General features: G+C 44.0%; 1 protein-coding gene across 4 annotated transcripts in view; it reads right to left on the reverse strand.

Annotated features, from left to right (window-relative positions):
• mab21l3 (mab-21-like 3) overlaps positions 1-12,078 on the reverse strand; it is a 73,418-nt gene extending 61,340 nt beyond the window's left edge. For 2 of the 4 annotated variants that reach the window (XM_038802032.1, XM_038802029.1), the window contains exons 1-3: positions 11,921-12,078; positions 11,215-11,329; positions 5,442-5,582 (exon numbers count right to left, since the gene is read on the reverse strand). In XM_038802032.1, the coding sequence (XP_038657960.1) occupies positions 5,442-5,582; positions 11,215-11,262 (189 nt within the window). In that variant the 5' untranslated portion in view covers positions 11,263-11,329; positions 11,921-12,078. The other 2 variants (XM_038802030.1, XM_038802031.1) reach the window with 2 other exon arrangements.
• Between the last annotated feature and the right edge of the window lie 1,627 nt (positions 12,079-13,705).

Genomic DNA, 13,705 nt, shown 5'->3' on the forward strand with positions numbered 1-13,705 from the left:
GAGCAGGGTGAATATTCTCAACCGTTGGCAATTATTAAAGAGCCCTCATCCAGATGTCAGCCTCAAAGTTGTACTATTGAGCCTATATTATCGCCCCATGTTTCTTCGACCAATGCATTACCTTACATATCGCTGCATTCAAGTTCATCTGCCAGGTGTCTGTCAATTTGGCCAACTTGTCAACGTCCCTCTAAAGTTGCTCAACATCATCCTCACAATTCACTATTCTCCCTAGCTTAGTATTGCCTGCAAATTAAATTTTTCACTCAACACCTACTTCTAAATCATTTATGTAAAGAAAAGCAAGGGTCCCAACACAGAGCCCTGGGGAACACCACTTTCACCTCATCTCCAGTCTGAGAAATGCCCATCTAGAATCATAGAATTTACAGTGCAGAAGGAGGCCATTCGGCCCATCGAGTCTGCACAGGCTCCTGGAAAGAGCACCCTACCTAAGGTTAACACCTCCACCCTATCCCCATAACCCAGTAACCCCACCCAACACTAAGGGCAATTTTGGACACTAAGGGCAATTTATCATGGCCAATCCACCTAACCTGCACATCTTTGGACTGTGTGAGGAAACCGGAGCACCCGGAGGAAACCCACGCACACACGGGGAGGATATGCAGACTCTGCACAGACAGTGATCCAAGCCGGAATCAAACCTGGGACCCTGGAGCTGTGAAGTGATTGTGCTATCCACAATGCTACCGTGCTGCCCCTCTATTTCCTATCTCTTAGCCAACTTCTAATCCATGCTGCCAACGACTGATCAATCCCATATATTTTTTAATTTGTTCACCAACCTGCCATGTGGCACTATATCGAATGCTTTCTGAAGTCCATGGCGGGATTCTCAGTTGCCAATATCGTAATCGGCGATCGGGCAAAAATCGACTCAGACGCCGAAATGGATGCCGGTGCCTGTTTGACGCAGGTCAGCTATGCTCTGCCCCTTCTGAAATGGCGTCATCGTGTCATGCGCCTTTGCAATGGTGTTGGCGCATCATCGGCTGGTCCTCCCATGATGCTCTGCCCCCAATCGGCCGATTTCCCGACAGAATGGGACAAGTGTCGTCTCAGCCGTGCGGGAACACAGCGTAGTGGCTGTGGACTGTATCCAGCGCTGCCACATTCGGCCGGGATCCGTGCCACTGGTGGTGGGTGCGCTGTGGGGTCGTGGATGGTGGTTCGGGTCTGCGCCCAGCCACTTCCATGTTGTACGGTGTGACCGTTGCAAGTATTCAGCTATGTACATGCACAGACAGAGACCCGGCCATTCTCAGGCCGTTTTTGGTGTGGGAGCTTCACCCAGCGCCAGTGCTAGCCCCTCACCGGTCCCGGAATCAATGAGGGTTTCACACAGAATTTTTGGTCATAAAAGACCACACATGCTCCGTTGGCATCAACACTTAGTCGTTGAAACAGAGAATCCAGACGCAAAGGTTTACTTTCGTTTGTTCTATTCCCATCCATTTCGATATTGTTAATGGGAAGACAAGCCATTGTTCTGCTTTTGTCAAAATGCCTACGTTTTTTCAAACCTGACTCAAATTCATAGCAAAGGATTCACTTAGCATTAAAAGTGATTGAATTGTCACTTGTGAATTCAGCAATGCAGAGAGACTGTTAACCTTCATTACTTTATATACTTAAATCAGCCTGTTTGCGCAAGTTCTCTAGGGCTTCCTTCTATAGAACTTGATAATGTCTTTGATAAAGTTGAAGTGACAATGTGCATTTTCATTAGCAAACAAATTCTGACTGAAACCAATGAAAAAGATTACCCAATCCACTTTCTTTCTTCGAATCCTGCCCAAACTTGTGCAATGATTTGGCATTGGACCGTTCTTTACTTGGGACAGTGGAACAAAATCACACTCCATTCCAGAGACTCATTTCCTTATTTCTACAATGAGCCGGACATTAAAGTTATTTACCTCTTTCCCTCCAATTCCATTCTGCATAAAGGTCCATGGGGAGACGTGGATGGGATAGGCAAGCTGCCCTTTGTGGAAATAAAGAGCCTACAAGATATACATTGGTCTGAATTTTACAAATCCCTGTTCACACCCTGTTGTTAGGTGGGTACAGAGTAGGGGCATGTGAAATAGAATGAATGGGTTCCCCGTTGGATTGGTCATAGGTTTGGAACATGCTGTCTAAGGATGCTTGGTGAGTTCCTGCAGTGCATCTTGTAGATGGTAGAGGGAGTGAATGTTTTGTCAACATTTGGGGGCGGAGGATCACGGGACGGCCAGCCGATGATGCGCCAACGCCATTGCAAAGGCGCAAGACACGATGACGCCATTTCAGAAGGGGCAGAGCAAGGGTGCCAATCAAGCAGGCTACTTTGGCCTGGGTGGTGTCAATCGTCTTGAGTGTCGGTTGAGTGCACTCATCCAGGCAAGGGGAGAGCATTCCATGACACCCTGACTTGTGTCTTGCAGATCGTGGACAGGTTTTGGGGAAGACAGGAGGGGAATTACTAGTTTCAGAATTCTCAGCCTCTGATGATCTTGTAGCCGCAATATTTATATGGCTAGTCCAGTTCAACTTCTGTTCAATAGCAACTCCCAGGATGTTGATAGCGGGAGATTCAGTGATGGTAATGCCAACAAATGTCAAGAGGCAAAGTCTATTTCATGCTGGAAGGCCTCTAGCTTGGAGTCTACCCAGCGTCCTTAATTGGACCACAAATCTGCCCTCTGGTCACTGCAGGGAAAGCCATATTAAGTGACTGTTTCCTACACAGGGCAGGTTTCTGATCTCCATTTAATTCTGACAACAGAGTTCAGAAACCTCCAGGAAAAATTTTACCCAATGTTGATCAGGAATACAAAAAGAAAAAAAAAAGCAGAAAAATAAAAATAATTTTGAGTTCATCACAGATGGCAAAAAGGAAATCGTCACTTTAGCGTGTGGCAGTCTTTTTTAACATGGCTGGTCACATAAGGCATTTGTAACATCACAAAACAACTCATCTCTTGCACAATCCTTCTCAATTAAAAACATCTGTGCTGGACAATTTCAAGTGCTACACGGGGATCCAATATACAGAAGAACATCCCTATTTCTCGGAACATTTCATTGTCCATTTAAATCAATCTATTTGGATTCCTTTTCCAGAAAATTACCTTTTAACAAACTTCTTTCTTCAGTGGTACATGCAAAACCCATTCCTTCTCCACAATCATTTGTCACAACACCCTGGGCTAGTGCACAGTTAATTCTAGCCCCACGTGACCCAGAGTCGCAAAACATCAGAGGCACTTGGTTGAGCCCAATAAACGGCAGTCACCAGGTTTGTAACTTTAACACAAGTGACCTTTTATAATGTACAGTATTATAATTAAACAAAGGCACAGAGAAGGGAAAGGGTGAATGAAAGGGAAAGAAAATAATAAAATTAAAAGGTTCAGGATCTTTGATGCTCTGGGATGACTTCTAGTTGGTGTATTTCTGCAGTCCCATTTTCATTTTGATTCTTCCTTATAATCTGGAGGTGGTTTTCTCTGACAAGGTTGTCTACTTTATCCGCAGACACAGCAATATTCCAGGTTCACCAAAAAAGGATGTGCCAGGCACTCACTGCTTTCAGAACAATACAGCAATTTAACTTCAGCAAACAAGGGAGGAGGGAGAGCGAGCGGGCAAACGTTCCTTTCACTTCCAAAGTCTGAACGTCTCTGCCCAGTTCTCTCAGAAAGCGTCACGCAGGAACCAATCAATCACTGACTGCTGTTGGGCAGAACACAGTCCCTAGCCAAGCCAATGGCCAACCAATCGATCAGACTCTCTCCAAACCTAGTTTCTTAGATCCACTCAGTGCTGAGGAGTCTGGCCTCTCTTCTTCAAATCAAATTCTGGGAACAGTGTCCTGATAAGCAGGCTGCTTCAACCTGGAGTCTTCTGATTAAAGATACATTCGATTCGATCATGGGCCCATGGACCAAAATAATAAAATTACAAAAGGAAATAAACAGGAAGGACTTTTGACACATTGTAATGACTCCCCATGATCAGTAAAGAACCATTGATTGTGCAGAAGACCAGTCCTGTTTTTCCGCTTGCTCCACGATGAAGTGTTTTCCTGGGTCAAACCACTGAACAATCAGTCCAAGATATACTAAAATCCCCTCCAAATGACATTAGTCCTGTTCCAGTCATTGGCTGGTCACAGCTTCAAATTGGGTGACAAGTATTCTACCATCAGAATGAAATAGGGTGCACATGCTAATGATTCCATTACATCCTTATTTCAAAGTTATATTGGAGGAGATTCTCCAGCGGTCATTCAAGGGAGCTGGGGGTTTAGGAGGGCTCTTTGGGTCTGTGAAATCTTGAAGCCTGCTTTCTATCCTGTTTCACACCCCATAACAGGGTAAAGCACAGCTTCACCATGAATGTCCTAAAATCCTCTCATAGGACAAGAGCCATTTTGCAGCTGGTTTCTTGGAGAAACATTACACTCCCCATTGAAGTTTTCCCTTTGTACTTGGTTGTTTGCATTTATTTTACACTCCATTAATTTGTGTGTCTATTGATTGACAGCTGAAGGCTATCTCAAAAGGAGGCTGGTGTTGCTTGTTTTTATAGCACTTCACAGTCCATTAACTCGGAGATGCTTCCTCTCTTCAAGACACTCATGTCTTGAGTGTTTTGTTTTCCCACTATGAAGTGTTTGAAAGAGAAGGTGTGCAGGGAGAGCATTTTTTCATAGTGGCTCTTTTTCAACCTCCGATGCCCGAACAGCATGCCTGCACTGGGGGACCTTGTTCCACTATAGTAGTAGCTGGCACCACTCAGACTTTGAAGTCCAAGGGTTCCTCAATGAGGATCTGCTCGCAGCCACTGTTGAATTCTCTGGATAGCCATGACGACCACGCTGGGGTGTCTTGGAGGACTTTGTCGCTCCCAGGTGGCCAGGCAGCAGTTTGGCATTGCCAGGGGGGCAAAGCCTGTAGTGTTATTCCGAGATTGGGGAGCCCTTTAAAAATGGTACCCTGGCCACAGAGGAACTAGCCTTGCTGCTTCTTCGGATCCCATAGCGCGAATCACCCCGGTTCCAAAAACATTTGAAGTGTGGGTGGTTTGTAATCGGGATTGTGCCAATCCACTGGTGGAATCTCACCTCGTTTCCAACCTGGAGGTCACATTTTTTTTTCCCCAAAAAGAGAATTCCGCCACGGTTTCCGAAAGCCAATTAGCTGAATAGTCATTTTCCCACCACGTTTCATACTGACGTCACTGTGATAAAGAATAATCTTGTTTATACCACAACTATTCTTCAAAGTAACAAAAAGAAAATTTAAACAGAATTTTGCAAGTAGACTTATCACTTCAGTAATTGCATGCAAAGATTGTTCATGGATTGAACTTCCCTGGGATTCAGAAAGATTAGGTTAGGTTAGCAGAGATTCTAATCTAGATATTACCTTGATGTTTTCGTTGTTAATTCCAGAATGAGAAATGGGCTGAAAGCGACTATCCTCTGTGCTGATCGCAGAAGTCAGTTCCTGAACAATGGCATAAACCTCTCCTTCAGTCTTTGAAACTTCCCGACGACGCAGATCCACCTGACAAAGAAATTTGTTCAGAGAATTCTAGCTCTCTTTTGAGCAAGATATCACATAGCAGAGTTACAGTATACGAGTGCGCATATTCTGGGCATCAATTGACTATGATCCCATGAGTCACTTGGCTTCAGTCAGTTGTTCCTTTTAACCTGCTGACGGGTGATGCCAGGCTGTTAGCTCTAATGTTTATTACAGTACCACAGGACAAGTGCAAACACAAACCTTACTCAGTGAAGGGACAGTAGGGAAGTTACTGGAAGCATTTTCCATTTTACACAAACATTCTCTTATTTTAAAATAAATTCAGAGCATCCAATTGTTTTTCCAATTAAGGGGCAATTTAGCATGGCCAATCCACCTACCCTGCACATCTTTTGGGTTGTGGAGGTAAAACCCACGCAGTCACGGGGAGAATGTACAAACTTTACACGGACAGTGACCCACAGCCGGGATCGATCCCGGGATCTTGGTGCCATGAGGCAGCATTGCTAACCACTGTGCCACCGTGCCTCCCACAGAAATATGAGATATATTTGTGGGGAGCAGCTGAATATTTTTTTTTGCTTTAATGGAAAAGGTAGATAGCAGAGAATGGTTTCAATCCATCGACCATTGGGTTATGGGCCCAGCACTCTTCCTCTGCGCCACTCTGCCCCCTACACACAAACATTCTCAAATTAAATCTAGCATTTAATAGGTCAGATGTACATTTAAATTTGTGCTCTGCCCTAACATTAGGTTTAATCGCCAACCTCACCTCAACAATGTATAATTCTCCATGCTCTAAATTACTATCCTGGTCATATCTTTGAACTAACTGTGGGCAATCTTTGAGCTCCATACCACAAAGGGGGCCTTTCTACCACAAACAGGAAGAGAAACAAAAATCAAAGCGTTATCCCATCCAGTGTACCCCTGACAGTCTTCCTCCTTTTTGGCAATGGAACAACATCAAAAGGCAAAAAATAAGAAAATAATTATTGGAAAGGCTGACATTTCCAGCTAAGGTGGTGTTTGTGGGGATGCAGGATAGGTGTGATGAATGCAAGAAATTGGGATATAGTTTGTATTTTCTATCAGTTGCTAGAATGTTTTAAAATGCCCAATTTCAGGTATGTATATCTGTTGCAGTAATATTGTCAAATAATCTAGATTAAGGCTTCCAGACACTGTGGCTGCAGAAGGTGAAATTAAGATGTTGTAAAAGTGAGATTGTCATTAATTCCAGCCATGCATATTGTTTACCCTATATTTGTTTATTGAAAGAAGGTTCCCTGGGGTTTAGATAATTGAGGGGTTGTGGTTAGCCTTGGTAAGATGGTCATAACCCAGTTAGTGGGATAGAAATGTAATTCATGGGAGGAGCCAGGTCTGTAGCAGGCAGTTTAGTTTTTGGTTTTACTGGGAGCTTTTGAGCTGAACAGCAGCTTTTGCAAAAAAGGCTGTCAGGTTAAGCATGCAGTCTGACACAGAATGATCTGCAGGCTGTTTCATGACAGGATCTCTCTCTCTCTTCAAGCAATATTTCAAAGAAACCTTTATTCAAGTGTACAAGTATCTCTGTTTGCTAACTGTATTTACAAATGGTCTTTGACCGTGATGGGTTCCACTTGTCTGGAGATGGAGAAGGTATCAGTTAGAAGTTAAAGTGTTTCCCTTTATTGTTAATAATAGTTTTAACAGCTAAATGTAAGCTATTTTCTGTGATGTTACTGTAGTTTAATGCTGTGTTAATAATAGTTTGTTTTAACATAGCACATCCCTGTTTGTCAGGGGAATCATTCCTGGAGTGAAGTATCTTTTCCTCATAATAATCTTTATTACTGTCACAAGTAGGCTGACATTAACACTGCAATGAAGTTACTGTGAAAAGCCCCTAGTCGCCACACTCGGCACCTGTTTGGGTACACTGAAGGAGAATTCAGAATGTCTAATTCACCCAACAAGCACATCTTTCAGGACTGGTGGGAGGAAACCAGAGTGGGAGGAATCTGGAGCGCCTGGTGAAAACCCACCCTGCCACAGTTAACATAGGGGAGTTCACTAAAGTAAGCTACAGCGGGGGATTTGACACCTGGAACATTTGGAATTGCTGGGGACAGGACTAGAAGTGTGCAGGATGTAGGTTGGATAACATCACCTGCAATAATATATCATATAAAAGTTTATGTCCACAGTAGGACAGCTGGCTCGAGAAACATTACAGATATTGGAAATAACAGAAATTCCAGATAAACTCAGCAGGTCTGGCAACTTCTGTGACCTTCTGAGACCTGCCGCGTTTCCCCAGCACTCCCTGTTTTTATTTCAGATTTGCAACATCTGCAGCAGTTTGCTTTTACTACAGAAATTGGACAATGTGAAGATTCAATGATTTTATCAACATTAAGCCGAAAACTGTTAACTCATCCAAGTCTTTTAAGCCTGGCAGACAGCTAGAGACAAGGGGTAGAATTTCTATGCGGTCTAGGCAATACCTTAGCAAATTGTCAGCCTGATTTTCATTCCATTAATCCCCTGGATTACTGAAGACAAAAATCTACCTCATTTTTGGGTATTCGCATGTTTAATTTGGTTTTTTATTTGCAATCATCCACTATTGAGCAAGCTCCAAGTCGTAAAGCTATTGAACTGGGATGGCATCAAATAATGAGATAACAATGGAATTATTAGTTATTTTAGATTAAGTGAGCTTTAGCAGAGTGTGGTAGTTACCACTGTTTGTAGATGTAGTAACCATATAGTAGATGTAGTACGGTAAGGCTCCTGTACTAGAGGTACGGGGTAAATCCCTGCCTGCTGGCTCCGCCCAGTAGGCGGAGTATAAATGTGTGTGCACACCAGAGCTGCTCCCATTCTGGTAGCAGCTGCAGGAGGCCACGCATCTCTGCTTAATAAAGCCTCTATTATTCTCTACTCTCATCTCGTAGTAATTGATAGTGCATCACAGAGTTCCCATTCAACAAGACATGAGATCTTACTTGCGTTCAATTATCAATGTGCAAAAGTGATAAAAACTTTTTCTTTTATCATTCTTTGCAGCCTCCACTCCCTGTTCTGTGGTAATCTTCACAGCTCATTCCAATGCTACTCTGAACTTTATGGTCAGCCAATAGGGAGTGACAAAAGTAGAGGTAGTTCCATTAGTGAGGTATCCAACAAGTCAGTAATCCTACAGAGTGAGAGAGACAGAGACATTGTCCGAAGGCTTTTGTCTTGCATTCATTTTTTGATTCCTCAGGAACTTGGGGTGCACATAGTTTCCCCATTCTTTTCTCCATTGCAATTCCTTAACCAATTAGCCTCCATTTCTCCTGTAGTACAAAGTGCTGTGATCATTTGAAATGACATTTATGAGCTTGCCAGGTGCAAGATGAAAAGCTTCAGCAACATCTCTCTTTTTAGCCATATTCAAGCTCTGTACTAGCGAGAAATGGTATAAAATCAGTAATGCACACAATATCAGCCTTGACTAATATTTAAACCACTGTCCCTGACACAGTGTTCTGTGTGTTATTCCAAGGCCTGTCTTTACGTGGAGCGTTTCCACATCAATAGCACAGCTAACGAGGTTAAATAATCCAAATTCACAAAAGGTGAAAAAAGTTGAAGAATTAAATGAGGAAACTTTGAAAGTGGATGACAGGGACCAGGCTGGCAAGATATAGGAAGCAAGGTCCAGAGGGTGGAGCCAAGGCAGCTGACACTTGCTACCGAGAATGTGTATGGGATAGCAATATTATTAAGGATTAATGTGGAGGACAAGCTAAAAAGGCCATTTATTTTTTTTGTTTTCAAGATTATTAAACTAGAGAAAACATGGCAGAATATTACACGGGCGTTCTTTCTTTTCTTCAACAAATGTTCCCCTTCTATTTTTGAAGACATTGAAGTACTCAGTTCCAAAGGGTCTAGTCACCTATTGGCACCTCACCTAAATGAGGGTTTTCTTCACACATACGAGTCTAAGCAGTCAGACTTAATTTCTCATCAGTGGCTATCTTCCTGTGACTTCAAGTTTGAACTTGTCCGATCAGGTTTTCACTCCTGTCACAGTGCTGAACTGACCCTAATCAAAGTCACAAATTTCACCCTTTGGTGACCACGCTGCACTAACCCTCCTCATCCTCATTGACAGGTCTGCAATCACTGATTCTGTCAGCACACCATACCTCTGCTCCAGCTGAGTGGAAAAGCTGTCTCCTTTTCCAATTACAAATGGCCAACCAGTCCATACTGGTGTTCTACCTCACTGCAAAGAGATTTGACGTTTTCCTTCAACACCCAGTATTGGATGGAGCTGAAACTTGTATCCACTAAACATGGAGAAGATCAAAACCATCAAATTTGTTCCCTGCCACAAACTCCAGTCCCTAGCGACCCATTCCATTCCTCTCCCTCGCCACAAACTTAATCTTACTGTTTGCAACCTCAGCATCCTAGATAACCCTGCATTAAGATCCTGAGCCGACATCCTCTGCATCAAGGCGAGCACCTCCTTCTACCAGAATATCAATAAAACTCTTGTGTGGGTTGTTAGCTTCAGACTGGGCGCTCATGGGCAGCACCCCATCTTCTACCCCTCACACACGTAATGCTCATCATAAACTCTGTCGCCCAGGTTCTAATGTTCTCCAAATCACCCGAGCGGTCTGACCTACATTGGCTACCAGTCCACCAGATCTTAAATCATCAGACCCCTGTTCAAATCACATGACATCACCCCTCCTGTTCTCTTCCAGCCCCACAACACTCCACAAACATTGCATTCCTCCAACTGTGGCCACTTGTGTAATCGCCATTTCCTTCACCTCACTGTTATGGTCAGCCTGTCAGCTCTGAAATGTCCTTCCTAAACCCCTCTGCCTTTCTCTCCAACTTTACGATGCTGCTTAAAACTCTCTTTCTTGGCCAAGCTTTTGATGACCCGATTTTAAAAGCTTGGTATTAGTTATGGCCTGATTACACTGGTGAGGTTTCACATGGGGCCTTTTACACTGATTAAGGCACTCCATAACTGCAAATTGCAGCGATAGAAGATAAATCCCACAAGGCTGTAAATTTACAGTAGAAAATAAAGTAAAACAAGTAAAAGAAGGAAAGGAGTTGAAGGAAACACTGCCAAAGATGCAGTCAAAACCAAATAAGTATCATAGATTCATAGAATGTACAGTCCAGAAGGAGGCCATTCGGCCCATTGAGTCTGCACTGGCTCTTGGAAAGAGCACCCTACCCAAGGTCCACACCTCCACCCCATCACCCAGTAACCCCACCACACTAAGGGCAATTTTGAACACAAAGGACAATTTAGCATGGCCACATCTTTGAACTGTGGGAGGAAACCGGAGCACCCGGAGGAAACCCACGTACACATGGGGAGAATGTGCAGACTCCGTACAGACAGTGATCCAAGCCGGGAATCAAACCTGGGACCCTGGAGCTGTGAAGCAATTGTGCTAACCACTGTGCTACCATGCGGAGGATGAAAAGGCAATAGTCATAAATCCATCATTAACAATAAAAACTCCGAAACTAATTTAGCCATTCTGATTATTAACAAATGTTCCTCTTTAACATGAACAATCATCACCCTCCCTGACGTTGACTTCACTGCATTCCAACTCACACCAACCTGATTCAGAAGGTAAAAGTCCAGATCCTCTTCAGTAAACTCAACCATTTCTGTCAAGAGTTCTTCACTTCTCCTGTTATTTAATATATTCCGCTATTATTCTTCTGGTTAAATTCTGTTCATTTGAAAAAGAAAAATGCAAGTCATTATATAACTTCCAGGTCTATATTATTGCAATCTCCAATTCCTACATAATTATAATTTTCCCTGTTAACATTGCAGTGTTTCTATGAAATTATTCCCATGTTTCAGTATTTTCCTACATACTCTCCATCCAGAAAAATGCTCCCAAATTCTTTCTAGTTTTGACCACTTTTCTTCTCTTTCTCTCGGTGCCCTCTGATTCGGGTCCCTTACTCTTCTCTTCGCCGGCTCTACTTTAGTTTTGTGATGTTCTCACTGTTCCCCTGCCCCCTCCCCTCCCCTCTCTCGGTTTCTACATTTTAGGCTCCCTCCAGTGAATTGCTATTTCCTACTACTGTATTGCTTCCCCACCCCCTCCCTCTCTCCTTTAGTTTCTGAAGTTAGTGTTCTCCATTTCACGTCTTTAATTCATTACTGTATCTCTCTTTTCGCTTTCGACGTTTTAATACTCTCTGTGTTCCTCTGCCCTTCTTTCTGGTTCACCATCAGGACTTCTCTGTTCCAGCCCTTTCCTGCTGAATTGTCCCAGTTAGCTGGACAAATCGGTCAAATGTAGATTTACCGTAAACCGTGTAGTTGGAAACAATTCCCTGCCGTTACTTGGACATCCACAAATAGCCAACACTCCAGCCTGTCGAGCAGGAATCGCTTCTGACTTTCACTTTTTTTTGTCCATCAGGTTCCGCGAGGTCCTAGCGCCGGAGGCTCGCATTCGATAGAGTCGTCAAGCTGGAGGCAGTCAATAGAAACTGCATGAGAATTTAGAAATTAACGAATGAACCCGATTAGCCATTAATTCTACACATTTCGCGCGTTCTGAGAATGTCCTTTACTTATTCAAAATACCAATTAGGTTCGCGCCCTAAGCCTGCAGTTGAATAGAAGATAAACAGCCAATAAACATGGGGATTAGCACTGAAAGGATCTACAGTTTATGTTTTGCTGGCCCTTCTGTTAACTATTCCTACTGTAGGTAATAATGTTGCATCCAAATATATACCAGTGCACTGTTATCTATACTTGTTATTTGTAGTTTAATCTGCACTTTCAATTGGGAAGGGGATGAAGTGGGATGGCCAACACGTTAAATGATAAAAATGTGTTCATACAGTATATATATTACTCTTTGAACCAGCCGAGTTGATGAAATAAACAATAGTCTTCTTTTAAAGATGAACTAATTTTATGAGTAACATAAATAATATTTGTGAGTCTTTTGTACTTAATACTCAACTAGTAAAAGAAATAAAATAGAATAAAGATAACCAACTAACTGTACAATGTAATAATGAAATAACTTGTAACTTCTCTCTCTCTCTCTCTAATCTAGGACTTGTCTATTCACTCTCCTGAAGCACACTCTCTCAGAAAGAGTGGGAAAATTGTTCTTATACCATCTGATAGTGAGACATCTAGGGCGAAATTCTCCCAAAACGGGAGAAATCGTAAAACTGCCGTAAAACCCGGGCGGGTTTTACGGCAGCGCGCCCCTTCCCGACGGGGGACCGATTCTGGTCCCCCGTCGGGGCTAGCAGCCCGACGTCGGAGGCTCCGACAAGTCGGGCTTAACGAAAATCGTTAAGCCCGCTTGCCGGAGTTAGCGCCGGCTGACGCGTCATATGACGTCAGCCGCGCATGCGCAGGTGGGAAGACTCCACCCGCGCATGCGCGGGTGACGTCATCGCGTTTTTGCGCGAAACCCGCGCATGCGCGGGCCGGGTTGCCCCTCAGCCGCCCCGCGTATTGATACTGCGGGGCGGCGGAAGGACAAATAGTGCGCGGGCATCGGGCCCGCTGCCCGCGATCGGTGCCCACCGATCGCGGGCCCATGGCACCCTTGGCACGGCCGTGGTACGGCCGTGCCAATCGGTGCCATGGTTATTTTTTGCGAGTTTGTCACGACGTTTTTACGAACGGCAGGACCAGGTGTGTTTGCCGTTCGTAAAAAGGTCGTAAAGGGCTGGGACTTCGGCCCTTCTAACAGCTGAGAATCGCTGCCGGCCGTAAAAAAACGGCGGCAGCGATTCTTGTCGGGATTTCGGCGGGGGGGGGGGGGGGGAGAATAGCGGGAGGGCGTCAAAAAAGTCGGGAAGGCCCTCCCCCTATTCTCCCACCCGTCGTTGGGGGGGGGGGGGAGAATTTCGCCCCTAGTGTTGAATTGACTGTGCTACATTTACATACATTGATCATGTATATTCATATACAGAAATCACTACAGATTCCATTCTCACTGACACAATTCATCAACTCTCATTGGAGTAACTCTTGCGGTGCCTAGTTTATTTTGTTTAGTATCCCCCCCCCCCCCCCGCTTCCCAGATTCCCAGTGTTAGGAAACTTCTTCCCT

Source organism: Scyliorhinus canicula, chromosome 7 (assembly GCF_902713615.1).
Source record: "Scyliorhinus canicula chromosome 7, sScyCan1.1, whole genome shotgun sequence".
Taxonomy (NCBI): Eukaryota; Metazoa; Chordata; class Chondrichthyes; order Carcharhiniformes; family Scyliorhinidae; genus Scyliorhinus; species Scyliorhinus canicula.